The sequence below is a fragment of the Sebastes fasciatus genome, unplaced genomic scaffold, assembly GCF_043250625.1.
Source record: "Sebastes fasciatus isolate fSebFas1 unplaced genomic scaffold, fSebFas1.pri Scaffold_86, whole genome shotgun sequence".
In the NCBI taxonomy this organism is placed as follows: Eukaryota; Metazoa; Chordata; class Actinopteri; order Perciformes; family Sebastidae; genus Sebastes; species Sebastes fasciatus.
This window is the reverse complement of record NW_027428274.1, coordinates 13,767-31,817: the sequence shown is the minus strand read 5'-3', so window position 1 is coordinate 31,817 and position 18,051 is coordinate 13,767. Positions and strand designations below refer to the sequence as shown.

The window sequence follows — 18,051 nt, the reverse complement described above, 5'->3', positions numbered from 1 at the left end:
TGTATGCTGTTAGAGCGCTGCGGGGAACCGACGTATTTTCGGCTCCCTCGACTAAAAGCTAATGGTGTTTTTCCATTGGGTTTTGGATTATTACAGACAATGAGCTCTGTGGCAAACACACGTTTATGATGCTTACATGTTTTATTTAGCAAGATAATCTTTACAAATTAACATCACTTTTAGGATTTTTGAAGTGTGAATGTAATCGCCAGAAGTAAAAAGCTGATGTTAGGCTATAAACGAACTACACCCCGGTAACATGAACGTGAGTATAAACGAGGCTGTAAAGGCGGACGAGTTGGCGTGATGACGTTTAATAGTCTCATTTAGCCACTTGTTAGCAACCACCCCAGTGGGATATGTATTGACGTATTTTATGTCGTAGCACAAAACGTTAAAATCTCTCAAGCTTGTGTTAACCACAGACCTTATTTCAGGCATCCAACTAAAAATCCATTCAAAAAACGCATTGACTTCCAGACGAGAGAAGTGGAAGGGCTAAAATACAAACTCATTTCCGGGTTTTAGGACTCATTCCTGTATCACTCAATAGAGTACAAAATGAGTCTTAGTTTGTGTATCTTTCATGACATTTATCAGGATGCAGTAACACCACTTGAATGATGTAGGAGTCATTTTCACTAACCCATTGAGTTGACCTTTCTGCGGATAGTTTCCAGCTTAATCTCCAGTTTTGTGGACATGATGGAGACCTTGCAGGCATCGATGACGTAGACCACACAGTTGATCTTGTCCTTGAGGCCTGGAGACTTACGATAGCCGCTGGCCTCCGAATGCAGAGGAGCAGAGGGGTTGAACTGAGTCACACAGGTGAAAGAAAAGGACAGTTTGAGTTACAGAACAAAACTACATCCAAATCAGTGCATCGTCATGTGTTTATTATTCTGCTGAATGTAACAAAATGCTCTACCTGATAGGTGTCTGGCAGGTGACCTTTGAGGATGCTGATGATGTCATCCGTGTCAAGCCCCGCCCCCGTGCTTTCCTCCAATCCCATGGTATCACACAAGATGATTGGCAGAGGCTCCCCTTCTCGTCCAGCTATCACTGAGTAGGTGCGAAACTGTCGGGTAACATTTAATTAGTTTATCACACAAAATTGTGGCTGGTAAAAATGATTCATCACGAATTGTAATTTATAGACATAAGAGTCATTCATTCTGCATTGCCAAGTACAACTAAAGCTGATGGGAATGTCATTAGTTTTGCTGGTTTATATTACTTATTTATTAAAGGAACAGTGTGTCATATTTAGGGGGATCTATTGACAGAAATGGAATATAATATTAATAGGTATGTTTTCTTTATAATCACCTGAAAATAAGAATTGTGCTTTCGTTACCTTAGCATGAGCTGTTTATATCTACATAGGGAGATGACCGCCATGTTTCTACAGTAGCTCAGAACGGACAAACCAAACACTGGCTCTAGAGAGGGTCATTCGCGTTTTCAAGTTTTTTGCATCAGCCACTGTAGTTCTCCTACAAGCTTGGCACTCAGGAGAAGTTTCAGTTGGTTGCAATCTGCAACCTCACCGCTAGATGCTGCCAAATCCTACACACTGCACCTTTAAATTGAAATTCTGACTTGATGATGTCACTAGAGCAAAGAGTCAGGGGATCACCAGAATTATTACAATTCATCCTGAGGGGGACATGAATGTCTGTACAAAATTTCACCGCAATCCATCCAATAATTGTTGAGACATTTAATTGAAAACCACAAATGTGAACCTCAGGGTGGCGCTAGAGAGGAAAATTCAGGGGATCACCAAAGTCAGTAGGATTTATTCTCTGGGCACTATCAATAGGCTCGTTCGAGATGAACTGTACCTCGCCTGGAAAGTAGACGAGATCAGGCGGCAGCAGCAGGGGGCGGAGACTAAAATCTGTGGTCAAGTTGGACAGTTTCCAGCAGCCTTCAAAGAATTTACAGGAAGTCACAGGAAAAGTTACATCCTGTTAGATCCGATCTGTAGGCTACTTGTAGTTTTCAGACCACGTTGGGATTTATTTATATTTTTTTGTAAATATATGTGGAAATGTGCATGCATCTGGCATCTGATTCTATCCTTTATTATTTTGATGTCTGCCTTGTAAAGCACAATGAGCACATATTTTGATATGTGCTTATAAATAACCTTAATTAAAATTAAATTAAAATTAAAAAAATATTATCAACTACACAAGATATGAAACAGATGAAACCATTGCACAACTTGAGACTAATAGTCTACAACATAGTGTTAAATATTACAATTACACAGAAAGTTGTGACTTTCTACAACACGTGGTGTTTACTGTCAAAACTAAGAGCCAATCAGTTCTTTGATCAGGCGACAGCCAGGTGTTTCCCATAATGCCCTGGACCTTGCAGTCGGTGGAGAGCAACTGCAGCTCCTGGCTCTAAAAACTGCAGCCGCCTCGATCTTGTGAGGTTATCGTTGCCCACGTGTGCATGACGTCAAAGCAAGTCAGGATCAAGTCGGACACAAATCTAACCGGCATGCATTGTGCGCCAATCGCCGGTGATCGATTCTGTGCAGGCCTAGCTCATCTTGAACAAGCCTATTGTCTGTGCAAAATTCAATTGCAATTTGTGGAATAGTTGTTGAGATATTTCAGTCGTGACCAAAATGGTGGACCGACCGACCAACACTGTGTCGCTTGCATGGTTAAAATTACTATGAACTCTTCATCTTATCATAGTAGTAATGTGTATTATTTTTGCTTATTTTGGCTGAATAGCGGTTAAAAGGTTTTACAATGATATGAACTGTAAAGAGGATGATGCACTGATTGTTGCAGCAGTAGACACAACTAACCTTTGTGGTGAGGCTGGTGCTAGAGGAGCCAGCGATGGCCTGGTTGCTGACGTGGCCTCTGAATACAGAGTTGATAGAATTGAAGAAGCTGGACTTTCCAGCTCCAACTGGTCCAATGAGCAGGACCCGAACCTGGGACACAGAGCTGACTGTGGGGCAGTAGAGCTTAATAGTCTCCATCAGCTCTGTCCTCTTCCTGGAGAAACAAGAGCAGTTTTAAAACATCCTCATTTATAATTTCCTCAAGTCTTTTTGTATAGTATGGCATGGTGTAGTACACTGTAACATATTACAGAGCAGTACAGTAAAAGCATTATATGATGCAGAGTGGTGCCCCGTCCAGCTTACTCATTTTCCCAGACCACCGGCCTCCACGACTTCTCAAATTCTGGGTTTGCTGTTGAAGAGCAAAAACAGCTTTTAATAAACAATTATTATTTAATGTATTCAAATATCATCAAGTCATTCAATTTTATTTTGTTACATTGTAAACATTAACAAAATGAATCATCAATAAACTGTCTTTTGAAGTTATGAAATGATCGATGAGTGACTTAATTAGTGAGTAATTAAATCTAAAAGTAAGCATCCGTCAGACAAACTCATTTTTTACTTTTGCTTGTTAGCTGAAACCACTCCCTTGTTTGTTTCCTTACTTTCCTCTACATACAACATATTCAGTCTGAACTGAGATTTCAGACACTATGGTTCTGGTTATTATTTGTCAGTCAGTGTGGTAAAGAGAAAACTAGAGCTATCTGCTATGTAACTGGAGATAGCTTGTTCAGACCGGGTGCATGTATCCAGGTGTACTTTTACAGAGAAGTCTGGTTTCTGGTAACCAAATTGATGGTGTTTGTTTATTTGTGTTTTGTTTATATGATTGAGGTTCCATTGTGTAAAGTGCAACAAAAATATGATTTATGAAAACAGGAAAAGATAAATGCTTTTGTTTATGGGTTAGGTGCTCAATCAGGCTTGCATTGTGCTTGATGTAAGATACAATCTGGTCTTTTAAAGAGAACTCACCTTCCACTACATAGACTTCACACTCAGTCAGGTCGAGGTCGTTGCCATGCATTTCTGCAGCAGTAAAGGTGTAATAAGTTCCTGGATTGCTATACACTACTGCAGTGCTTCCATAGACAAGAGCCAACTCTTCTCCAAAATATGGACCAGAGTTATTTACCATTCTCACCGCATTAGCAGGTCTGGTGACCGGATATTTGAGGAGCTTTTCTCCACTGAATGTGAAAAGAAAGGCCTGGTCATCATGCACGTACTGCTCAGACTGACTGAAGGGTTGTTTGGTGTAGCCTCCAAACACATAACCGGAGGCGTTGTAGCCCACAGACACGGTGGGAGAGCGGTTGTCACATCGTTGGTGGAAGGCTACGCCGGTGAAACCATGGATGCTGGCCTTGTACAGCAGCTTGAGTTTGACAGTTCCCAGCTGGGAGCAGATAGTTCTCTGCTGGCTGCCGGTTAGCCTGAAGCTCATGATAGATAGTAGTTGTTCTGATGAAGTTCCTGTCTGGAGTCTTCAAAGTGTCTGACACAAAACAAAAACAGTTGCATGAAAAATAAATACTGTTTTGGGTTTTAGGCAGTGTATCTAATTTGTGATTAATTGACACATGGGGTAAACTGGATGCATTTAGCATCAAGTTGAGACATTAAAACAGCTTTCCCAGGTTGAATGTACCTGGCTTTTGAACCTGGCTTTTGGAGCACATGATAAATCTGACATACTGTATATAAAATACACCACCCTATATAGTTGTACTGGCAGCAGCATACTGTATTGAGTCTAGAGTGGTAGTGGAAATCAATAATTTTGTTCAATACAGTTCAAAGACTTGTAGTAACTGACTATGTCAGTGCTCCACAGACAGACTCAGGAAATCCTTTGTACCCCGAGCCATCAAACTGTATAACACCTCTCTAGGGAGGGGACAAAAGGAGGACAGTCTGCAGGACAGATAAAATGCACACAGTGCACCTTCATAGACTAAGCTACTGGAGTTACCCTGCACTATATTCAGTTTTTAACAGTCTCTTCTGCACTATATTCACTTTTTTAATAGTTCTGTATCACAGCTGTTACCCTGCACTATATTCAGTTTTAACAGTTTTCTTCATCTCCTTGTATTTTTATATCTGGTGTATTTTTTTGTACTTTGCAATTTTTTTTTACTGCCTTTTTACTAATATGTTTTGCACTATGGAACTGTGATGCTGGAAACTTAAATTTCATTTATCTTAAAAAACGCCCAAACTACACTGTGTGCACAATTATTAGGCAAGTGAGTAATTTGACCCTATCATCATTTTTATGCATATTTTCCAACTCCAAGCTGTATAAACTTGAATGCTTATTGGATTTAAGCTTATCAGGTGATGTGTATTTGTGCAATGAGGGAGGGTGTGGCTCAACACCCTATATCAAGGTGTGCATAATTATTAGGCAGCTTCTTTTCCTCAGCTAAAATGGGCCAAAAAAATAGATTTAACTGACTCTGAAAAGTCCAAAATTGTAAAAAGTATTTCAGAGGGATGCAGCATTCTTGAAATTGCTAAGATATTGGGGATTGATCACAGAACCATCAAACGTTTTGTTGCAAATAGTCAACAAGGTCGCAAGAAAAGTGTTGAGAAAAAAAGACGCAAATTAACTGCCAAAGATTTGAGAAGAATCAAACATGAAGCTACCAGGAACCACTGGAGGAATTATCCTCCAGTGCTGTCGTATTCCAGAACTGCAACCTACCTGGAGAGCCCAGAAGTACAAGGTGTTCAGTGCTCAGAGATATGGCCACGGTAAGGAAGGCTGAAACCCGACCACCACTGAACAAGACACATAAGTTGAAACGTCAAGACTGAGCCAAGAAATATCTGAAGACAGATTTTTCAAAGGTTGTATGGACTGATGAGATGAGAGTGACTCTTGACGGACCAGATGGATGGGCCCGTGGCTGGATCAGTAACGGGCACAGAGCTCCACTTCGACTCAGACACCAGCAAAGTGGAGGTGGGGTACTAGTATGGGCTGGTATTATTAAAGATGAGCTAGTTGGACCTTTTCAGATTGAAGATGGACTCAAAATCAACTCCCAAACCTACTGCCAGTTTTTAGAAGACACTTTCTTCAAGCAGTGGTACAGGACAAAGTCTGCATCTTTCAAGAAGACCATGATTTTTATGCAGGACAATGCTCCATCGCATGCATCGAAGTACTCCACTGCGTGGCTAGCCAGTAAAGACCTTAAAGATGAAAGAATAATGACATGGCCCCCTTCCTCACCCGACCTAAACCCTATTGAGAACTTGTGGGCCCTTCTTAAGCGGGAGATTTACGGGGGAGGAAAACAGTACACCTCTCTGAACAGTGTCTGGGAGGATGTGGTTGCTGCTGCACAAAAAGTTGATCGTCAACAGATCAAGAAAGTGACAGACTCCATGAATGGAAGGCTTATGACTGTTATTGAAAAGAAGGGTGGCTATATTGGTCACGGATATTTTTTTTGAAATGTCAGAAATGTTTATTTGTAAATTGAGTTGTTTGTTTATTATTCTCACTTTAACAGATGAAAATAAACAAGTGAGATGGGAAAATGTTCGTTTTTCATTTAGTTGCATAATAATTCTGCACACATAGATATTCTCCTAAGAAAGCCAAAACTTCACTTTTACTTTCTTAAATATTCAGGTTTGAGGTTTATTAACATTTTGGATTGACTGAGAGCACTGTAGTTGTTCAATAATAAAGATAGTCCTCAAAAATACAACTTGCCTAATAATTGTGCACACAGTGTAAAGAGAAAATCACGATTAAACGTGGCAGCCAAACAGCCACAGTCACAGATCGAGTCATGCAGCAATCAAAATAAACGTCATCAGGTGCGCACTATCAGGCATATCAGTAAAATATGAGTAACTTCGAACACATCACAACTATTCTTGTAGGCAACAACTTCATATTTATATTATATTATCAGTTTGGCAAAAGTATTAAAAACAAATATTTTAGTTTTACCACTGAACGCAGTCAGGAAGAAGCAGCTTTCCGGGAAGATGAAGATGATGAAGGTGATGATGCAGACACACATTCAGCCTGAATAAGACCGGATGTAACTTCAAAATAAAAGAGTAAAAAACTCAATCTTCTAAGAAAGTGTAATTTATTAGTGTGGACATTTTGGATGTTTAACAGGATGACACGAATACTGCAAACTTTAACAAACTTTTTAACATCTTTACTGAACATTTCTTTTGCCAGGGCCAAATTATGTTCCTGACCACACCCTTATCTTGATAGACTGCTTTGTTTGTTTTGTTTTTAGGAGGAAAGCATTATTATTTATTTTCTTACTGACAATCAAATCCAATAAGTTCTCCTTCGTAAGAAACAGATGACTGAGTGTATTTCTGTAATGTAGCCACCTTTTTTTTTTTATTACTAGGCTACAACTGAGGGTCTTATTCTCATAGCTCCAAGAAAAATGTGCACCAATAAAATACAATTAATATTGCATTCCCAAACTATTGTATGTTTGAGTGAATACTAGGCTACTTTTAGCTTAATTAAATTGACACTTTTGGTCCAGATTTTAACTCACGAATAATCACTTTATTTTGAAGGTGATTACCGGAAGTTAAAGACACATTTTAGCTGCTTTGACTGACACAACCTTTAAATTTCGTTTTCCCCATCACCTAGATGTGACGCTTACAACATTGCTATTTCTATTCTTTCGACATACTATACTATGACTTTTAAAAAAAAAATTGAAATACTATAAGTTCTTTTCGAAATTATACCATGATTTTTATTTCGACATACTATACTATGACTTTTTTGAAAAATTGAAAGTCATAATATATGTGTCGGAGAAATATTAAAAAGTCATAGTAAAGTATGTTGAAAATATAAAAGTCATATTATAGTATGTCAAAAAATATTAAAAAGTCATTGTATATTATGTCGAAAAAAGGTCATAGTATAGTAAGGCGAAACATTTAAAAAAAATCATAGTAAAGTATGTCTAAGAATCTTTTAAAAAGTCATAGTATTGTATGTCGTAAAAATTAAAAATAATTCTTAGTATAGTATGTTGAAAAAAAGTCATAGTATAGACTGTCGAAAATATAAAAAGTCAGTATAGTATGTCGAATAATTTAAGAAAAATGTCATAGCATAGAATGTCGGAAAATGATAAAAAAAAAAAAGTCATATGGTATGTCAGAAAAGAGTCATAAGAAAGTCATTATATAGTATGTCGAAAACAGTCATAGTATAGTGTGTTGAAAAAAACAACAACATAGTATAGCATGTCAAACTAGAGTCATAAAACAGTTATAGTATTGTATATAAAAAAAAGTCATAGTATATAAAAAAAAGTCCCAGTATAGTATGTCGAAAAATGTCATGAAAATATGAAAAAGTCTTAGTGTAGGATCATAAAAAATGTCATGGCATAGTTTGCCATAAAAAACCATAGTATAGTAGGTCATTAAAAATGTCATCGCCTCTTAGTAGTCACTTAAAATTGATTTTCGAAATGTTTTTAACTGCTGCTGTTATGGTAGCGTAACGTTACACCATTAGTCATCTTCACGTTGTTATTTGCCCATTTCATATTTTCTGTTTACTTTAACGGCCATGTATGATTGAGAAAATGGTTTCAACTAACGTTACAGATAATTCAATTATTTTCCTTGCCCATACTGATGCAAAAATAACATTATCGACTCCATTATCGACTCAAGCCGAGCAGGAGAAGTAAACAGTGGTTTGTCCGTTTTTGGCTACTGTAGTAAACATGGTGGCCGGCTTCGTGTGGAAGACCCGCTCCCTATGTAGATATAAACGACTCATTCTAAGGTAACGAAAACACAGCAAATCTTATTTTCAGGTGATTATATACTAAAGAAAACATACTTAATAATATATTCCATTTTTACCAATAGATCACCCTAATTATTGCACTCTTGTCCTTTAAGTAAAAATACTGATTCTCCAGTTCAGGGATTGCTATGACATAGTGATTAAATTAATCAATGTGTCACAGCAACCCCTTTGAAGTAGATTAATTGACTAATCAAAAAAATAATTGTTAGATCAATCTTAAATCCTTCAACCCTTACTAACTATTGATATGGTATTTTATTTATTGTATTTCTTAATTTAATTATTAATCAGATTTCCAAATTGATAGTTTAGTATGTTCAGAAGGTGCAGCAGTTTAAACCCAAAAGCATCCCCTCACCAGCCCATGGCATTGTTCACATGCACGGACCAATAGTCTGTGGCTTGGCGCATGGTCATCACATGATCAGAGAGTGCTGTGATTCCAATCACTTTCTGCACCGATCACAAACCTCATTTTTTCCTCCAACTCAGCTCAGCTCAGCATCAGTGTTGCACCTTTCTGGACTCTTTTCTATTTATTTATTGATATGGTCTTTCCTGTGCATCCATGAGAATTAACCACACTATTCAAACAAGGAGTTACAAACCATCTTCAGTTAATAAATGAGTGGTATCTCAAAGAGAGTGTGTGTGACCTGGACTAATTGATACATCACCATCATCTACATGTTCTTACCGGACAACCTGTGGAGATTGTAAATGACATTCATAGAACCATCATCTAAGGGTTCATTCAATCAGCATCACTAAGGTCACAAGTTTGGTATCCATTACACCAACGCCTATTTTACATGGTCCTTCGAGCCGGATTTACAGTTTCCACAGCATTATGGCATTCCCCGATCGTAACGCTCGTCCTCGCCGTGATGTTCGTCCACCACGATATCTCGACGACTTCCTGGTGAGTCTTCCAAGATGACGGCTACCTCAGTCCCACACACTCTATGACCACTCCGCCGAGGGAGATAGCAGATACCACGATGCAACTAAAGTCACTTCTGATGGACGGACTCCCCAGAACCTCGTTCCAGAAGTGGTCTTGTCAGAACTGAGAGAAATGAGGGAGGATAACAACCAGCTCAGGCGAGATATGCAATCCCTCCTCAGCGTTCTCACGCCGCGACCATTAGCTCCCCCTCAACCTCCCACTTCATTCTATGAGGTTCCCAGTCAAAGGCATCTCCCCAAGTTCGAGGACATCGGCATCTCTGTCACACAGACCCCTGCTCCAGGCTATGCATCCACCCCGCTGCAGCCTACTAGACAGCCTTTCAACCAACCAACTATGTTGAGATTCAGAAAGCATACACTCATACTGATGTTTTCTAAGAGTGCGCACATACAATTACAGGTATGTCTTCATCATAATGACATGGGACTAAATTTCACTAACCCATTAAGTTGACCTTTCTGCGAATGGCATTCAACTTCTGCTGCAGCGTAGGTGCCAAATGTCATGCTTTAACTTCCACTCTGGTTGTCACTGAAATCAGCCGTTGGACTCTGACCGAGCCCGTGTGTACTTGTTTGTGTGTGAATGTGTTTTTGGATGTGTGTATGTACGTGTGTGTCCTGCACTGTAACTCACGTGGTTGAAGTTGAAACGGTTTCTTCTTCACGTGGCTGCCTTTTCTGTTGATGACTGAAGCTGTGGGCTGATGAGAGGGAAGCCATCTGACAGTTTGAAATGTCGGAGAGCGTCAGCTGTGCCATAAGAGCCTCCCCTCTGCTCCGTCCCCAGTGGTCTTCCTTCATGCTCCCAACGACCTGAACCAACCTCACCAACAACCACGTCGTCTGATCCTCTTGACAAATCTGATCAATATCTTTAATATTTCAGCAGCTTGTTTGACACATTTCCACCAGGGGCCTCCCAGTACGACCACTGTCCTCTCACTGGTGCCCACTGAGGAGCTCCACTGGAGGAAATGCATCAATATCATAGAAAGGGAGAATCATTGAACCCCATTTGTGTTTTTCAGGACATTCCTTCTTCACTATCTTGCATCATTCTTGTTGGTCACACCTGTGACGGTTACAGTACAAAGTCGTACAACCGGTTTAATGTAAACTGTGGCCAAGTTGGAGAGAGCTCCTTGTCTTTTATGTGCACTAACGCAACATCAATATTTTAAACACTATTTCAAGATGTGCATTTGTTTGTTTAAAAGTTATCCTGAGCACAGAGCATAATTATTTTTTAACTGATGATTATTGCCGCGGAGAGGACAGCTGCCAATTTATAATCCACTCTAATTCAGTTCATTTCAATGATGATGCAAAAGCAGGCGGGGAGTCGGATTAGAGGCGTGATGTGTGTTGTGTAGTTTACAGTCCGCTGTAATTCCACAGTCCTGTTACACAGCTACACTGTTACCTCAGCTGGTCCGACTCCAGCACTGTTTGCTGTACAGTAACTGTCTGACCTGCATTAATAAATTTCAGTTTTCTCTTCATTCATGCACTTTGAGCTTTTATTTAACAAAATACTGACAGTAATTATTCATTTTAGGAATGATAATTCTTCATGACATCCTGTCCTTATCGTCAGTGACACAACTGGAAGCACAAGCTAACATGCAACATAACAATAAACATGATCTTATCTGCACACATCTGAGAAACTGGGAAGTTATTTCCCTGACATCAAATACTGGGTTGGTAATGCTCTTCAAAAACATTTTGTTACATGTTGAAATTCTCTTAACATCCTTACAGCAATCAATAATCAAAAAAGGACAAAAAGAAATCTGTGCTGTCGCAGGACTGTAATAAACCCGTCCAATCATTCCAGTCGGCCCAAATGTAATTATTGGACAGGCTGCCTGCCTGTCTAACTGTGCGCACTCTGCCCGTGCACTCATTACGCGTCACCGGAGTCTTCCACAAGCTGCTAGTTTGACAGCTGAGAGTAATAATAATAATATATTAGATTTATATAGCGCTTTTTAGTGATCTCAAAGACGCTAGAGTACTACTAACAATAGCCATGTTCGTTGTTTACGTTCATCATGATCATTTTGGGGGAGTGGCTTTGGAGGGAGGCCTGAAGAGACAGGCTGTCCAACACGTTCTCATTCCAACTCGTCACATACTGATGGTTTGTCAGACCAGAGGCCTGTACTACAAAGCGAGTTCAACATATCCAGGGTATCTTCCGTTATCCCGCTAAACAGTCCTACGACAGTGGTTATCAACTCGGTAAATCAACCCAGGGTTTCTCAATCTGGCTACGAGCGCGTTCACATTAAAGGGGGTGGTGTTTAAAACATACGAGTCAGCAGAGCGGCAGCTGTCCTTCCTGCATCTGTCAGTTTAAACTGTTGCTTTTAGCCTCCGATTGGTCAGTAGGCGGTGCTATACGAGTTGATCTCTTATCTCGAACATAACCTAAGCAGGTTAGGTGTTCGGTTTATGTTACCATGGCGATCTACCCGGTAAGAAGTGAACACCGTCGTAGGAGTGAAAACTCAGGGTTAAACCTGAAGTTACCTCGCTAACTCCAAATCCTGCGTCGTAGCAAAGGCCTCAGGCGTCACTTTTCGGTCACAGTTAACATGTGGTTAATGTTGTGAATTAAACAAACACTTGCTTAGGTTTAGGCAACAAAACCATTTAGTTAGGTTTAGTAAAAAACATCATGCTTGGGCTTAAAATTACTACGATTATCAGCTGATTGTGTAATGAAACTTGACGCACGGGACACGAACAGCGGTCTCCTAGATGAAAGCCTTGTGTCTTGGCAACTTTCTCGCTAGATTTAGGGAAATCATTTTTTTAAATCTAGCGTACTCATGCTAATTTTCTCAGCATTACCAACCCTAACTTTAAGAAAAAGCTAGTTACTACAAAGCTTGATGGAAAAAAATAGGCACTGCAATGACTTGCCTGAAAACATTCATGGCAGTTTGGTATTACCACTGTTGGTTTCAAACACTGGTTTTACTGAATCGGTCACTGAGTTCATCGAAGTAACTGTCAGCGGAGCGAAACATCTGGATGATGGCGGTGAGCAGCAGGATGTCGCAGTTTACGTCCAACTCAAACTCTTTGCTGTAGTTTTTCACCGGAACAACACAGGACATTGACACACGGAGCCGAGCGCCGACCTCCTGCATCTGGATCACAAAAGCAACACAAAAGATTCAGATGAGCGTAGTTTTTTGACACCACAAGACAAATAATTGCATTAATTACTACCATTACTACTTAGGCATCCTGATTAGATGCCCGATTCACCTGAGCTGGCCCCTTTCAGCAGCGTCTCTACTCCAAGCTACAGTATCTCCAGATGTCTGAGCTCCTCACCCTATCTCTAAGGCTGAGCCCAGCCAAAATAAAACCTGACAATATAAAGTTGATCTCACCATTTCCTCGATGTAGCCGCTCTTATAGATGTTCCGAATGTCCCGTGAAACAAAAGGGCAGGCTTCATCCACCTTAGTCATCAGGACGAGCTGAGGAATCCCTGGGGAAAAAACAAAAAGGTTCAAATATTGTACTATATTCTACTGTATACTCTACTGTACTGTACTACTATTAATACTAGTTCTATTTGTTTAATTTTAGCTTTCTATTGTTTTGTGATCGGTGATATGTGTCTGCAGCCATCTGTCTGTACATAAGCATTAGTATGAACTGCAGTACTATGTTAGCAGTCCTTCCATGTTTTGATGGTTTGTGAATATCAAACAAAATGGGTATCAAATTATCTGCATCGTACATGTACCATTTATATGAATGTATGCTGTTAGAGCGCTGCGGGGAACCGACGTATTTTCGGCTCCCTCGACTAAAAGCCAATGGTGTTTTTCCATTGGGTTTTTGGATTATTACAGAAAATGAGCTCTGTGGCAAACACACGTTTATGATGCTTACATGTTTTATTTAGCAAGATAATCTTTACAAATTAACATCACTTTTAGGATTTTTTAAGAGTGAATGCAATCGCCAGAAGTAAAAAGCTGATGTTAGACTTTAAACGAACTACACCCCGGTCGCATGAACGTGAGTATAAACGAGGCTGTAAAGGCGGACGAGTTGGCGTGATGACGTTTAGTAGTCTCATTTAGCCACTTGTTAGCAACCACCTTTTTTAAGACACATAGTTCATGAGTGGGATATGTACTGTCTGTTATCCACAGACCTTATTTCAGGCATCCAACTAAAATCTATTCAAAACTTCCGGACAAGGGAACTGGAAGTGCTAAAATACAAACTCATTTCCGGGTTTTAGGACTCATTGCTGTAGCACTCCATAGAGAACAAAATGAGTCTTAGTTTGTGTATCTTTCATGACATTTATCAGGATGCAGTAACACCACTTGAATGATGAAGGAGTCATTTTCACTAACCCATTGAGTTGACCTTTCTGCGGATAGTTTCCAGCTTCATCTCCAGTTTTGTGGACATGATGGAGACCTTGCAGGCATCGATGACGTAGACCACACAGTGGATCTTGTCCTTGAGGTCTGGAGACTTAAGATAGCCGCTGGCCTCCGAATGCAGAGGAGCAGAGGGGTTGAACTGAGTCACACAGGTGAAAGAAAAGGACAGTTTGAGTTACAGAACAAAACTACATCCAAATCAGTGCCAGTGTCATGTGTTTATTATTCTGCTGAATGTAACAAAATGCTCTACCTGATAGGTGTCTGGCAGGTGACCTTTGAGGATGCTGATGATGTCATCCGTGTCAAGCCCCGCCCCCACGCTTTCCTCCAATCCCATGGTATCACACAAGATGATTGGCAGAGGCTTTCCTTCTAGTCCAGCTTTCAGTGAGTAGGTGCGAAACTGTCAGGTAATATTTAATTAGTTTATCACACAAAATTGTGGCTGGTAAAAATGATTCATCACGAATTGTAATTTATAGACATAAGAGTCATTCATTCTGCCTTGCCAAGTACAACTAAAGCTGATGGGAATGTCATTAGTTTTGCTGGTTTATATTACTTATTTATTAAAGGAACAGTGTGTCATATTTAGGGGATCTATTGACAGACATGGAATATAATATTAATAGGTATGTTTTAGGGATGTCAATAATTAACCGTTTAACCGTTAACCGACATTAAGCATTTTAACCGATAAACGCTATCGGTTAAAGGAAATGTTAATTAACTCAAAAGCGGAGCGGCTCGTCACTTTAAGGAGCCGGAGAGGCTGGATATAGGAAGTTGGCTCCGGTCTCTCTAGCTCGCTGTGTAGTTTTGTAGCATTTATTCAAAGACAGATAAAGTGTACACACACAGCTACACCTAAGTTCACAGCTATAACGCCACCATCAACCTCACACTCACCGCCAACACACACACACGGTCTGTTGGAAACTCGCTTAAGTTACGTATACTACGTGTGCTGCCAACGTAGCACAAATACACACTATTTGTTGGACACTTGCTAAAGTTATGCCGGGCAGACAAAGTATCGTTACGCCGGACAGACACACAGCTGACAACCTTGTTAGAGCCGATCTGTAGGCTACTTGTAGTTTTCAGACCACGTTGGGATTTATCTCTATTTGTTTGTAATTATATGTGGAAATGTGCCTGTATCTGGCATCTGATTCTATCCTTTATTATTTTTATGTCTGCCTTGTAAAGCACAATGAGCAATCGTTTTGATAAGTGCTTATAAATTAACCTTAATTAAAATAAAATAAAAAATAAAAAAATGATTATCAACTACACGAGATATTTTTGTTAACAGATTAAACCATTGCACAATTTGAGACTAATAGTCTACAATCTAGTGTTAAATATTACAATTACACAGAAAGTTCAGACTTTCTACAACATGGTGTTTACTGTCAAAACTAAGAATCAATCAGTTCTTTGATCAGGCGACAGCCAGGTGTTTCCCATAATGCCCTGGGCCTTGCAGTCGGTGGAGAGCAACTGCAGCTCCTGGCTCTAAAAACTGCGGCCGCCTCGATCTTGTGAGGTTATCGTTGCCCACGTGTGCATGACGCCAAAGCAAGTCAGGATCAAGTCGGACACAAATCTAACCGGCATGCATTGTGCGCCAATCGCCGGTGATCGATTCTGCGCAGGCCTAGCTCATCTTGAACAAGCCTATTGTCTGTGCAAAATTCAATTGCAATTTGTGGAATAGTTGTTGGGATATTTCAGTCGTGACCAAAATGGTGGACCGACCGACCATTACTATGAATTCTTCATCTTATCAAAGTAGTAATGTGTATTATTTTTGCTTATTTTGGCTGAATAGCGGTTAAAAAAATAGATATGTTTTACAATGATATGAACTGTAAAGAGGATGATGCACTGATTGTTGCAGCAGTAGACACAACTAACCTGTGTGGTGAGGCTGGTGCTAGAGGAGCCAGTGATGGCCTGGTTGCTGACGTGGCCTCTGAATACAGAGTTGATAGAATTGAAGAAGCTGGACTTTCCAGCTCCAACTGGTCCAATGAGCAGGACCCGAACCTGGGACACAGAGCTGACTGTGGGGCAGTAGAGCTTAATAGTCTCCATCAGCTCTGTCCTCTTCCTGGAGAAACAAGAGCAGTTTTAAAACATCCTCATTTATAATTTCCTCAAGTCTTTTTGTATAGTATGGCATGGTGTAGTACACTGTAACATATTACAGAGCAGTACAGTAAAAGCATTATATGATGCAGAGTGGTGCTGCCCCGTCCAGCTTACTCATTTTCCCAGACCACCGGCCTCCACGACTTCTCAAATTCTGGCATCGCTGTTGAAGAGCAAAAACAGCTTTTAATAACCAATTATTATTTAATGTATTCAAGTCATTCAATTTTTATTTTGTTACATTGTAAACATTAACAAAATGAATCATCAATAAACTGTCTTTTGAAGTTATGAAACATGAATGAACGATGAGAGACTGAGTAATTAAATCTAAAAGTAAGCATCCGTCAGACAAACTCATTTTTTACTTTTGCTTGTTAGCTGAAACCACTCCCTTGTTTGTTTCCTTACTTTCCTCTACATCAAAAAATATTCACTCTGAACTTCAGACACTATGGTTCGGGTTATTATTTGTCAGTCAGTGTGGTAAAGAGAAAACTAGAGCTATCTGCTATTTAACTGCTTGTTCAGACCGAGTGCATGTATCCAGGTGTACTTTTACTTTAGAAGTCTGGTTTCTGGTAACCAAATTGATGGTGTTTGTTTATTGTGTTTATCCTGGCAGAACTTCCAACATAACACAATAAAATAGGAATATCATTGAGGTTCCATTGTGTAAATTGCAACAAAAATATGATTTATGAAAACAGGAAAAGATAAATGCTTTTGTTTATGGGTTAGGAGCTCAATCAGGCTTGCCTTGTGCTTGATGTAAGATACAATCTGATCATTTAAAGAGAACTCACCTTCCACTTCATAGACTTCACACTCAGTCAGGTTGAGGTCGTTGCCATGCATTTCTGCAGCAGTAAAGGTGTAATAAGTTCCTGGATTGCTATACACTACTGCTTTGCTTACGTGGACAAGGACCAACGCTTCTCCAAAATATGGACCACAGGTATTTATCATTTTCACTGCATTAGCAGGAGTGGTGACCGGATATTTGAGGAGCTTTTCTCCACTGAATGTGAAAAGAAAGGCCTGGTCATCCCGCACGTGCAGCCCAGACTGACTGAAGGGTTGTTGGGTGTAGCCTCCAAACACATAACCGGTGGCGTTGTAGCCAACAGACACGGTGGGAGAGCGGTTGTCACATCGTTGGTGGAAGGCTGCGCCGGTGAAACCATGGATGCTGGCCTTGTACAGCAGCTTGAGTTTGACAGCTCCCATCTGGGAGCAGATAGTTTTCTGCTGGCTCCTGGTTAGCATGGAGTTCATGATAGATAGTAGTTGTTCTTGTGAGTCTTCAAAGTGTCTGAACACAAAACAAAAACAGTTGCATGAAAAATAAATACTGTTTTGGGTTTTAGGCAGTGTATCTAATTTGTGATTAATTGACACACGGGGTAAACTGGATGCATTTAGCATCAAGTTGAGACATTAAAACAGCTTTCCCAGGTTGAAAGTACCTGGCTTTGAACCTGGCTTTTGGAGCACATGATAAATCAGACATACTGTATATAAAATACACCACCCTATTTAGTTGTACTGGCAGCAGCATACTGTATTGAGTCTAGAGTGGTAGTGGAAATTCAATAATTTTGTTTAATACAGTTCAAAGACTTGTAGTAACTGACTATGTCAGTGCTCCACAGACAGACTCAGGAAATCATTCGTCCCCCGAGCCATCAAACTGTACAACACCTCTCTAGGGGGGGGGGACA

At 40.0% G+C, this 18,051-nt stretch overlaps 2 protein-coding genes across 3 annotated transcripts; both read right to left on the bottom strand.

The window, feature by feature from the left end:
• Positions 1 to 618: 618 nt before the first annotated feature.
• LOC141763883 (interferon-induced protein 44-like) lies at positions 619 to 7,021 on the bottom strand. Its single transcript, XM_074628658.1, has 6 exons — positions 6,882 to 7,021; positions 3,875 to 4,397; positions 3,194 to 3,242; positions 2,846 to 3,041; positions 932 to 1,084; positions 619 to 818 (listed from the first exon to the last, which is right to left on the bottom strand). The coding sequence occupies exons 2-6, from the start codon at positions 4,344 to 4,346 to the stop codon at positions 642 to 644; spliced, it is 1,047 nt and encodes a 348-aa protein (XP_074484759.1). The 5' UTR covers positions 4,347 to 4,397; positions 6,882 to 7,021; the 3' UTR covers positions 619 to 641.
• A 3,931-nt stretch (positions 7,022 to 10,952) lies between these two features.
• Positions 10,953 to 17,623, bottom strand: LOC141763882 (interferon-induced protein 44-like). 2 transcript variants are annotated; one of them, XR_012593189.1, is made up of 8 exons: positions 17,134 to 17,623; positions 16,442 to 16,490; positions 16,091 to 16,286; positions 14,418 to 14,570; positions 14,132 to 14,303; positions 13,145 to 13,245; positions 11,743 to 12,895; positions 10,953 to 11,682 (listed from the first exon to the last, which is right to left on the bottom strand). XR_012593189.1 is itself a non-coding variant. In XM_074628656.1 (7 exons), exons 1-7 carry the CDS (start codon positions 17,603 to 17,605, stop codon positions 12,707 to 12,709), a joined length of 1,332 nt encoding a protein of 443 aa, XP_074484757.1. In that variant the 5' UTR covers positions 17,606 to 17,623; the 3' UTR covers positions 10,953 to 12,706. The 2 variants fall into 2 exon arrangements, 1 of the variants encoding a protein (XP_074484757.1); XM_074628656.1 differs by having other exon boundaries at positions 10,953 to 12,895.
• Between the last annotated feature and the right edge of the window lie 428 nt (positions 17,624 to 18,051).

Coding starts and splice junctions, on each gene's coding strand:
- LOC141763882 (XM_074628656.1), bottom strand. CDS start 17,605: ATGAACTCCATGCTAACCAGGAGCCAGCAGAAAACTATCTGCTCCCAG. Junction 16,287..16,441: donor CCGGTGGTCTGGGAAAATGA/GTAAGCTGGACG, acceptor TTGTTTCTCCAG/GAAGAGGACAGAGCTGATGG. Junction 12,896..13,144: donor GCGGCTACATCGAGGAAATG/GTGAGATCAACT, acceptor TTTGTGATCCAG/ATGCAGGAGGTCGGCGCTCG.
- LOC141763883 (XM_074628658.1), bottom strand. CDS start 4,346: ATGAGCTTCAGGCTAACCGGCAGCCAGCAGAGAACTATCTGCTCCCAG. Junction 1,085..2,845: donor GCACCAGCCTCACCACAAAG/GTTAGTTGTGTC, acceptor GTTACCCGACAG/TTTCGCACCTACTCAGTGAT. Junction 819..931: donor ACCTGCCAGACACCTATCAG/GTAGAGCATTTT, acceptor TGTGTGACTCAG/TTCAACCCCTCTGCTCCTCT.